This window comes from Anabrus simplex, chromosome 1 (genome assembly GCF_040414725.1).
Source record: "Anabrus simplex isolate iqAnaSimp1 chromosome 1, ASM4041472v1, whole genome shotgun sequence".
Taxonomy (NCBI): Eukaryota; Metazoa; Arthropoda; class Insecta; order Orthoptera; family Tettigoniidae; genus Anabrus; species Anabrus simplex.
In genome coordinates, this window is record NC_090265.1 from 697,178,130 (window position 1) to 697,190,276 (window position 12,147).

General features: G+C 39.5%; 1 protein-coding gene across 1 annotated transcript in view; it reads right to left on the bottom strand.

Annotated features, from left to right (window-relative positions):
- The window catches only part of fab1 (fab1 kinase), a 296,509-nt gene that overhangs the window by 168,741 nt on the left and 115,621 nt on the right, over window positions 1-12,147 (bottom strand). Inside the window, exon 14 of the mRNA XM_067159454.2 lies at window positions 6,702-7,651. Within this exon, the coding sequence (XP_067015555.2) occupies window positions 6,702-7,651 (950 nt within the window). The remainder of the gene's footprint in view (window positions 1-6,701; window positions 7,652-12,147) is intronic.

The window sequence follows — 12,147 nt, forward strand, 5'->3', positions numbered from 1 at the left end:
ATGGGATTAAATGAGTAAATATGATAAAATTAACTCTTATAGAGACCAAATCAAAAATAAAGTTCAGAGGCGAATTATCAGACCCATTCGAAGATGATGATGCTGGTTGTTTTAAGGGGCCTAACATCGAAGGTCATCGGCCCCCCATTCGAAGAAATTACTGGCTTACGGCAGGGTGATGGCTTATCTCCATTACTATTTAATTATGCACTGGAAACGGTAATGCAAGAATGGTTTAGGAAGTACCCTCCAAATATTAAAATAGGTAGGAAAATCCAAACAAACTGCTTTGGTTTTGCAGATGATATGGCGTTACTAGCCAAAGATTTAGACGAAGCATAAACTCAATTATCAGAGCTTCACACCATTGCACATAAAATTGGCTTTAAAATATAATTTGAGAAAACAGAAATTATCCTCCAAAAACCAACACCATTAAAAGAAATACATATTAATGGTACCAAATTAAAATTGTAACACAATTCAAATATCTAGGTGAGTTAATAACAAATAATTTAAATGAAAAACCTTCAATTCAGATAAGGGTAAAGTAGTTATTTATGTTGGGTATTCAGCCCGAAGGCTGGTTTGCTAAGGCACAAAAATTATCATGTGAAAAAATTTATGTTTTCTATGTTTTCCAGTTTTTGTTCTGTTTTTTGCTAGTTGCTTTACGTCGCACCGACACAGATAGGTCTTATGGCGACGATGGGACAGGAAAGGCCTAGGAATAGGAAGGAAAAAGCCTGGTGTGAGCTCACAGCTGCACGCTCCTAAGCGCACGGCTAACTCGCCCGGTCTCCAGTTTTTTGCCAGTGAATTTTTACCTTGCACCTTTTGAACAACAGGCTGAAGATGACCCTGACTAAAGGTCAAAACTGGTCCCAATTGTGATTGACTTATAATGCAATCTTGCATTAATAAGTTTTCTTCTATTGAATAGGTGGAACAACAATATATGATTAATTGCTTATCCATTAATGCAAAAATCAAACATTACAATACAGTCATACAGCCAGAAGCCACATATACCGCAGACATTATTTCGTCTATATGATCAATCCAAAACTGACAGATTACAGAAGATTAAAAGATGAATTGGAAGAACTTGTATCAATAAAAGCTATCAAAAATATGGGCAATGGCGAATAGTACCTAACGACGGCGTATATAAAAAATTAGAACCCATTACTGATACCATGCATAAGAAAAGACTAGGGTACTTTGGCTACATCCTGAGAATGCCAGATTCATGACTTCTGAAACAGCTAGTGCAGTACAATATTGCTTCAAAAAATACTACAAATGGATGTGGGTGGATAAAAGAAATTAGGAAGCATTTGACAGAAATTGGCCTTACACCGGATGACACTAACCTAACCCCACGGTACTACAGCCCTGAAGGGCTCTGGCCAACCAAGTGATCTCTGTTCAGCCCGAAGGCCTGCAGATTGCGAGGTGTCATGTAGTCAGCACGACGAATCCTCACAGATCGGATGACATTATGGATAAGTAAACATTTAAAAATATGACTTTACACTCACAAAGAAGAAAATCCCAACTAGAATATTCTCCACACAAGAAAGGGCAAGAATATCAACACGTATGAAGAAGTACTGGGAGGACGGCAAGGCTCTGACAGTTCCTACCAAGAAATTGACAAACCAAAGGATTGATTAAAGTGACCCAATGTGGTCTCTAAAGAATAATAAGAAGAAAAATTAATTTTGTGGTGCTCAATTTAAACTTTAAAGCATCTGAATAATATTAACAAAATTTGTGCTTAAACATTCAAAAATATTTCTAAGAAACAGAGTGGTTTCTAGTTTTCTCATATTATTTCAAACCACCAATGCAGAGTGCAAACATCTTTTGACTTTTAAAATGTTGTGTGATAATCTTAGCAAACTTAGTAGTTTATAGGTATGTATTCACAAATAAGTGAATCAAAGATAATAGACTGAATAATTGCTAAACATGTACGTAGGTGGATCAACAGGTTAGTTGCACTAACGTGCCGCAGCAGTGCGCTGTGTGTCGCAAACGTGGGCACAGCAGAGAAAGGGACGAACACAGTCCACAGGTTGTAACCGTACATATGTACGATCCCCGAATTTTTAGGTTAGGAAATTTCGTATATAGTTTGTAATGTTAAAATCATGTAATTTTTTTTATTTAGAATGTAAAAATGTAATATTATAAAAAGAATGTGTAGTTAGGGAATATTGCATATGTGCATCATTATATTTTGTATAAATTTCCGTTTGGGTAAGAGTCTGTAAATATGGCCTAGCCGTAAGGATTGTGCAACCGGGAAAATAGCGACTATATCGGGAAGGATGGTTGAAGTCAGTCGAATGTGTTGCAACAAAGTGGCTTGGAAACACGGGGTACGGCAGGTGGTATAGGCTGAAGAATTGGAGTTGATCAATTTGGATGTACGTGAGTGGACGTTCGATGTCACATCAGACGCACGATAGCCAATACGAGGGCTTTGTTTTAAGCGAGGTTGGGTTGACTGAGTGACGCATGAAGAAGTGCCTGTGAGAGCGTTGCTACCTATAAACTTTTTGGGACGCTATGACCACGTGCAGCAAGCTATATAAGTATGTACGCGTGTGTGGCAAGTCATTCGGACTCTGATTCTGTTTCTGGTTGTGTTGGTGTTCTTGATTCTGTGTTTCTCACTCGGACCAGCGCGCGGGCGCTACTTTGCTCAGATTCCTAGGCGATGCTCTATTGGTCTTAAGTATATTTTACCTACGGAGTGAGCACGCTAAATATCGCTGATGCTACGAGTTTCTGGTGGCCGTCATGTAAATGACGCTACTAAGTGTTTATTGGTAATTCCAACTCTGTACAATAATTAGACTAAATCTTCTACGAGATAATGTACAGTGGATGTGTGGTTGTGCACAGAGCTAATTCTTAGTAAAGGAAATCGTCGGCCGAGTATCCAGTTTCAGTTGCAGAAACCTGAGGCGTTACACTAACCTGTGCGGCAGTCGGGAAGGACTCAAGACGTCGATGAAGAAGTGTGTAAATAAGGTTAGGGATGCTCTTTGCAAAGAAGGTTGCATCTGTACGTAGAGAAAGTCGTCGTACTTTTCTTTAGCAGATTACAGTTTTTCTTCAGTAACAGTAGAGTGTAGTGGGACTCTTACCTGGAGGTATGTTAAAAAATGTATATATAGTATCAATTTTATTGATGGTTTGTAGTGTGTATATTTGCCTTTGTAAATGACAAACGAGAAGGTCTCGTCAAGATATGATTTTGTTGGTGGTAGTAGTGTGTATATTTGCTTTTGTAAACGACAAATGAGTAGGTCTCGTCAAGTAATGATTTGGTGGTTGTTAGTGGTGTGTATATTTGCCTTTGTAAACGACAGAAGAGTAGGTCTCATCAAGTAATGATTTGGTTGTTGTTAGTGGTGTGTATATTTGCCTTTGTAAACGACAAACGAGTAGGTAATTCCCTATGGGAATCAACATCTATATCAAACGAGTAGGTCTCGTCAAGTAATGATTAATGTTGGTCGTAGTTGTTTGTACGTTGCCTTTGTCGACGGCAATCAGGAGGGGGTCTCTTTGAGTGATGATTATTGTGGTATTTATTATATTTTTGTTTATTATTTTGGGAGTAAAATCCTGGTATCAAACTTGCAGTAAATCATTTTATCAGTGGAGTGAGGATGAGCCTGGCATGCCACCTACATCTAATTTCAGGGGTAAACAGGTAAGGTTATAAAGTAAGTCTGGAGCTTAGTCAGCCTGATGACCGTTGCCTTGGGAGAGGGAGTTACTCATTGCTCTACATAGTTATATATTCCTGTAATTGTTTTACAGGTGGCGCCCATTTGTCTGGATATTTATACTTATTTCACTCACCGTTAATTCATTTCATATTTTCAACAGCTTGCAGATGTTACAATTTGTTATATATATTTTTATTAATTTTTGGAAGTTACAAGGTCTGTTAGGCAGGTCGCTATGGTGTCTCGTCTAGTATTGTGTGAATTGCGGCCAAATGCAATGGCGCGTCAACTGGATGTTCACTCCAAATGAGGTGCGTGCGACAATCCGATTCCTATGAGCCTAAAGGAAGAATTGCACGGACATTCATCATTAAATTAGTGCTGTGTATGGGGAGCGGGCCATTTCCCAACAAGGTATCGTGAAGTGGTGTCAGCAATTCAAAGCCAGACGCACGGATATTATGGACAACCATCACGAAGGCAGGCCCGCAACGTCCAGGACCCGTGCAAAAGGTCAACAGTGTGAATGCGATCATTAGACAGAACCGGCGCATTAAACTGAGAGAAATCGCGACTCAGCTGAACATGTCGTATGGCAGTGTTTGCCATTGTTCACGAGGACCTTGGATATCGTAAGCTGTGTCAAAGATGAGTCCCACGTATTCTCACCGATGAGCACAAGGGACAACATTTTCAATTCTCCCCGGCATTTTTGCAATGCTGTGCCGCAGACGGCAACGGGTTTTTGCGGCGAATCGTCATAGGCGATGAAACGTGGGTCCACCACTTCACCCCTGAAACGAGGCGAACATCAATGGAATGGGTGCACCCCTCATCATCACAACGAAAGAAGGCCAAGGTTCAACCTTCAGCCGGTAAGGTTATGGCGATAGTATTCTTTGACATGGAGGTTTTTCTGCACGCGGAATTCATGCTGAAAGGAACAACGATCAACGCGGCGTCGTACTGTCTAATGTTGCACCAGTTGCGTAAAGCGATTAAAGAGAAGCGCCAGGGGAAATTGAGCGCTGGTGTGATTTTGTTGCACAATAACGCAACACCTCACAAGGCCCGCCAAACGATAGAACTGCTGCAGCGTTTCAAGTGGGAGGTCTGGCAACATCAACCCTACAGTCCCGACCTAGCGCCATGTGACATTCATCTGTTCGGTAAGCTCAAAACAGAGCTCGATGGTCGACATTTCCAGACCGATGGTTAGGTGAAGGCCGCTGTCTCCGAGTGGTTGCAGAATGCTGGAGGAAATTTCTATGCATCTGGCATTGACAAGTTGGTTGTGCGTTCACAGAAATGTTTGGAGTCTCTTGGAAACTACGTGGAAAAGTGACGTTAGAGTGTATGTCGTTATAGTCGTGTTGCTGTTGTATAGGTGGTGTAATAAATGGCCATAACTGGGAAGTGCAACTTATTTTCTGATCTGCCCTTGTATATTCAGCATATTAATATGAAAGTAAGAATAAAGAATTTAGTTAACAAATATGTATCAAAGCAATTGCCGTTTCCGTTTATAATTTATTTTATATTGGTCATATTTAGATTAATCATCTTCGGGTCATATTTTGTAATTTCTACGTCATATTTTGTCACTTTTGTGGTCATATTTGCTTGCTTATTTGGACTATTTTTAGGTCTTAAACATGCGAGCACTACACATCAGTGTAGCAGTTTATCGACAGCAACACACATTTTAGTTTTAAGTGACCCCAATTACCTGCAGCAATATTCTTACTATACCTGTAATATTAAAATAAGCATTTTGACAGATATGGCACAGTATTGCCACATTCCTTTCTCTTTCCCTTCGCTTCTGGCACAATTGCTTGGTTGTTCATTCAGATCACTGTGATCTGTTGTACGTAACTCAGAAGTGAGAGGTTTGGCAGCTCCAAGTACCAAAAGCCGGCCAGCAAGCTTATCTCCATGGAAACACAAGTGGGTCCGCCCTTTGTTTTCATGGCAAACACACCCGCTACTCCCTTCTCTCCACCCAGGCAGGCAGTAAATGGATCTCCCTCTAAGAACCGTCAGAATGCATCTTTCAATATTGCAAATGTTAGTTAATATTTGCTTAGAATGTAAATACAGAATATTGAAATTTTGCTCTCTAACTTTCTTTACAAATGTAATATTTACCAAATTAAAAAAGTTTTTCAAATGGGTCTGATGTGCCATATAAAGTGATTTGGATATATTACACTGATGAAAAGAGAAAGAATGCCTTGGCACACAATACAGTTATAGATGGAAGGCATGAGATCCAGGTTACAATGGGTAGACTAGGGAATAGAACATGGTGATGGGTAGAGAAAGAGTAAAATAATCTCAAACCACATTTGCTCTGACCTAATTATACCTGAATAACAATAAATGAGTGTTTGGCTCCGTGGCTAAATAGTTCAATTTCAGCCGGGTTGGGGATTTTTAACCTTCATTGGTTAATTTCAACAGCTTGGGGGCTGGGTGTGTGTTCCACCTTCATCATTAGAATTCATCACAGGTAGATACCCACCTTAACAGACACGCAGGTCGCCTATATGGCGTTAACATGAGAGACGTGCACCAGGCCTCTTCGGAAGTCATACTACTACTACTACTACCACCACCACCACCACCACCACCACCACCACCACCATTAACACATGAGTGAACCTGCTCTGAGGCTGGAAGAGAACTGATTGTTCTCACTATCTGGGTATTTCAAATACAGCTTTGTACAGTGACAGTCTATCAAGCCAAAATTTGTAATGAAGGTTACATTCAGTGTACTGAAGGAGAACATTCTTTCAATCTTCCTAAATATCAGATAATTAAAATGAAATAAGAATGTTTGGTAAATCAAACACTGATCTCTAAAAGACATATATTCCACTAACCTTAAAAATAAATTTAAAGAAACAATACATTAATGAAAACTTAAATTTTACCTACCGTTAAATAAGGAGAAAAAGAGAGAATCGTATCATCCAGGGCCTTGCGGAAGCGGTTGGACAAAGGGAGTTCAGCGACTGAAAGTTGCTCCAAAGGACTTCCACTATGGTGTTCCGAGCCGAACACTTCATCGTCCAATTGCAAGTACGAATGAAGAGGATCGCTGAAGTCGCTCACAGACTCTACATTCATTCGCTTCTCTTCACTAGGAGACTTGTCCTTACTACTAATACGGCCTACGTGCACCTTACATAAACATACCGATATGTTTCTAGGATTACTCAGACCGTCTTTTGCTAACGTCTCGTCAACACACCGTTCTACCGTTATGTTCGAACTGTCTACTTTGAACGGTTCACTCTTGTTACGAAATGTAGGCCTAGTCTCCTCGCTGCGAGACTTTCCTACCATTCCAAGACTATCTCTTGCTGTCGTCCTTAAACCCCTGCATATACTACATAAGGCAGCTGATTGTTTACCTACTTCACTGAGTTTGGGATGCCTTAGAGCACTATCCACACTCAACTGTTTCTCTGATATCGGGATATTTATTGCGTCCTTTGGCACTAACAAGCCTTCACTCTCCACCTTGATTACAGAAGCTGAAGTCTCTTTCTTGAAGTCCTCATCATCAACACTGTCCATTTTGGAGATCAACACTTGTTTCGGTTTTGAATCAGGAACATTATCATCAAAAGCAGCATCATTAGTGTCCAATCCTGGTGAGCTTTGATCATCAAAGAAGGCATCTTTAGGTGGATTTGGAGGGCATGCAAATTCATCCATGAGGAATGACAACTCCAAACGCCAACTGTAACGTGCAAACACCAAAAGTTTAGCCACTTTTTTCAGTCTTGCCAACTCATTATTAGATGCACCACGCAGAAGAACAGTACAACCGAGGTGTGGTGAGGAGCAGCCTTCAAAAAACATCAGAGTTTTGCGTCGTCCTGTAGGGAAAAGAAAAGAAAGGAGATGTATTTACATTTAAGTTGGGAATCAATACTATTCACATTTTTAGGTAACATATAATTGAGGTGGTATGACCAAGTATCATAGTGACCAGAAATAAGTTTGTGGTCTGGAAGTGCCTCTCCATGACCAGACCACCCTCAGCTACCTACCAGTCAATTTGAAACTCCCTATTCACATTCATCTTTCTACCCATGCCTTAATTTGTGATGTGATACGTGTGTTCCTATCCCTTATTTCTACTGACTGGTTGGGGTCCTTTTCTACTTTAATGTTTGCCCAGCGTTTCTAGGTTGTTACTACCTGCATAAATCTTTAGCATTTTCTCTCTTTCATTTTCCTTTGTTTATCTGACTCTTCTGAGGCTACACTTAATAAATCAAGACCAAATATTTCCGCTAGTACCTATATAAACAAGCGGACCTCTTATCTGTGCACTATTGAGCTGTTGTTAAACGTATGCTACACCTGGGCATCAGATTAATTGTTAGTTACTATCTATGTAGTCGTCACAATTTGACATAATTTTCTGCAATATCAACAGAGAATAGAATAGTGGAAGAAACACCATCTCGTAGGCTCCAAAAATCTATCACAGTGCCTACAGGATCACATTTTCACATTTGGCCAGTAATGTGTGACTAAGGAGAAATGGCGTAGATTGCGGAAGCAGTGCAGACAGTGTTACAAAGAGGGGTGGCATAGCAGGACTGCATGCTCTACTGTAGAGTGTGTCCAGTACAGCCAGGCTTATGTCTTGAGCAATACTTTGGGGAATTCTGCAAGAAAAAAAGTAACTGACTCCAAACAATGCCATATCTACCTGCGTTTGCTGCAGCACACTATTAGAGGATATTGTATTGACGAAGTAAGTTGTACAGAGATTATTCATACAGCAATAACATGGAATTTACCATGCAGCATATTTGTTAGAAATGTTTAAAAACATATTTATCAGTTGAAGAAAAGTTACTGAATATCTACAACTGAACAAAACATTCTTTCTCCAATTTCACTTCATTACCTGCCACGACAGACATGCTGCGTCAAACTGTACCGCAGGCAAAAAGCTGATTGGTAGTGCCGCTGGTGCACCGTCATTGTCATAGCTCCCATGCACAGAAATATTATTGAAATAATTCAAATGATAATTCAAAAATACATAAGAACACAGAAATAAGCTCCATTATGGTACAGCTGTGAACGTGTTAATGAATGCTGATGTTTACCCACCTGATATGCTAGGAAGCAGAAACAAACATGTAGAAGAACTAGAATAAAAGAGGAGAGAAGATGGCAGTGTATGAAGATGTGGATATTGTCTTTATTCTGAATTTTAATTTCTCTTTCTGTTCGTACATTTTCTTTGCACTGATCAGTAATATTGTGTTTATTGTACTGTATTCTTATTCCCAACTTCAACGCATGACTTTGTTATGATGTGCAATTTCTCTCATTTGTTAAGAAGGGCGCCATACTTTACAGGGTCGACTCATTACCTGCCATGACGCACACGCTGCGTCAAACTGCACCGCAGGGAAAAAGCTCATCGGTAGCGCTGCTGATGCACCGTGTATGTCATAGCTCCCACGCACAGAAATATTATTGAAAGAATTCAAAATGATAAAATTGATGAATTCACAAGGACGCACATAAAGTGCTGTCTGTTATGTACACTATTTTATTTACAAGTTATTTACACATATTCACACACACTAATTCACTGCCATCTTGAATAAACATCTGACTTCTACAGTAGCAAGTCACAACCAACTACCAACATAACCAATTCACATACTTGACTTCAAACACTCAGCTAACACAACTTCCACACAAGTCTCATTAAAATCACTCTGATCTACCCTCAAAACTGCCTCTTTATATACGTTGCCTGGCCACGCTTCTAGAAGAAAATGACATAACATGTTTCCTTGCAAATTTGAGTCTCCAATAGCCCATTTACAATGTAAGGAAGTTTCTACACAATTCTAGTCACACATTGTGTTGTTCTAGACTATTACAGTGTGTTGCACAATATTGCAGCAGATTATACATCATATATACAGGTAATAATAAATTATATACTATTGATTACATGTTACATTAAATAAACTCATTAATATATATACAGCAGATGTTTCATGACATAACCTCACAAATAATACGACCATGATTGATGATTGATTGATGCTTGTTGTTCAAAGGGGGCCAACATCTAAGTCATCGGCCCCTAATGGTACAAAATGAGACGAAATGTAATGACAAATTAAAAACCCAAAATCCTCCACTGACAATTCAAAACATGAGGACGAAGAATGAATGGATGGATAGATATGAAGTTAAAACGATCAGTGGAACCGACTCACAGTGCCTCACATGCATAGAAGCTGGCGTAAGACAATAGTATTACTGGCCAAGGGACTGCTTCTATAGCACGATACTGAATCAATGATGCTTGTAGTTGAAAGGAGTCCAAAATTCAAGTCATCGGCCCCTCATAATGGTACTTATCGCTGGAAAAGTAGAACCATGGTTTTTGTCATGTTGCGGTACTAATCAAGAGTGGCATAGATTCACGGTATTCCACACATTATGGTACTACTCACAGGTAATGAAATTCACACATGTATTACAGACCTACTGTGTTTCGCACATTGTGGCGCCATTGACAGGCAACGCAAACCCATGGTGTTCATCACCTAAGTGCATTAACCACAGGGACTTGTACTATCCCGTGGTGTTCCTCATATAGTGGGTACTAATCATAGGCAAGCCAGAACCATGGGTTCCGTAATCCCATGGTGCCACTCATATAGTGCTACTAATCACAGGTACTGTAAAAGTCGTCACACTCTCGTTTGCTACTAATCACAAACCTATGTGGTACCTAACATAGTAGTACTACGCGCAAGTAAAAGTGACCCATGGTGTTCCCCCCGTGGTGGTACTAATCACAAGGAGTTTCATGGTTCTAATATAACCATCCCTTTGTTGCCCCTTTTAGTTGCCTCTTACGACAGGCAGGGGATACCATGGGTGTATTCTTCATCTGCGTCCCCCACCCACAAGGGGTTGTGTGTTTGGTCTGCGAGACGTATTTTATTTCCCTCAAGTCCGTCGGCAAGCCTGGGACCCGCCACGTGGGAGTATCACCTCTCCCCATGCTACACCAGCATAGTAGGTTCGAGGACGATTATGATTATACCAAATAAAGTTTGTACACAACTACATAAATAATAATAATAATAATAATAATAATAATAATAATAATAATAATAATAATAACAACAACAACAATAATAATAAAAAAAATCAATATTTGGAGTATTTACCCATGGATTAAAGAATATTGGTTCCAAGTTATATTAGTCTATTACACTTGCATCAAAATGATAAATGATAAAAGCTCTTCAGTCTGTTGAAGACACAAGTTAAATACAGTGAAACCTCATTAGTGCATTCCTCATTAACACGTTTTCCCACTTAACATGTAAATTCAAAGTCACAATTCTCATGGTATTAAATCTATATAAAAATACCTCACTTACTGCACCACAAATTTTTGCTAATGCCGCTTAGTACAATCACATTTTTGCCAGCCCTGAAAATGTTATTTGTCGTCCCCTGTGATAGAAATGCCATTGCCATACTTGAGTGATTACGGAAAAAGGCCTTAAATTCCTGAACTTCACAGGATAAATTGCGTCATCTGGGAGGAAGCCATTAGCCTCAGGAATATTTTGCGTGATTACTGAACACAGCAAGCCTATTTGCGTTTGTATTTCGCATTCAATGCAGAAGTTAGAAATTTATTTCCTGTGTTGAGCAGTACAGAGAAGAGCGAATATTTGTCGCCTGGTACAATAGCCTATATCTGGATTAGGAACATAATCGCGTGAAACTGACTAGCGTGGTGATAGTCTAGATACGGATACGGGAAGAGTCGTGAAATTCCTTACTAATGAAGACAAAATTAAAATCTGTAAGAAAATGGACTTAAAGTGCGCAGAGGTTGTGAATATTGAATTTGCACCTTCGAGTTTCAACTTGATCATTTGAGTTGGTCGAAGTTTATTGAAAATGACGACGAAAGTCATTCCTGCCAGTCACACATGGTCGAGTGTAACCTCCAATTCATTGTCTAAGACAGTGACCAGAAAATAATGTTTACCCACTGCTCTGAAATAAAATGCTTTTACTAACATTTGTTTTAGAAAGAATGTGATCTGCAATAATACTTTGATATTTTTATCGGCCTCCATGCACATATTTGTTGTTTGGTGTTTTTCCACAGGTTTCAGTGTGTTTGCCGATACATAACATAAAACGGCCTCATGCCAGAAAAAATTGTATCTAATGTTTCCATATCCCTAGTGGATAGTTTTTATTCGTATATTCAGTAGCAGGTTTTCTCACTTAACACGTTCTTTCTTGTTGTCCCCTGCAGAAACGTCTTAACAAGCTTTTACTGTAT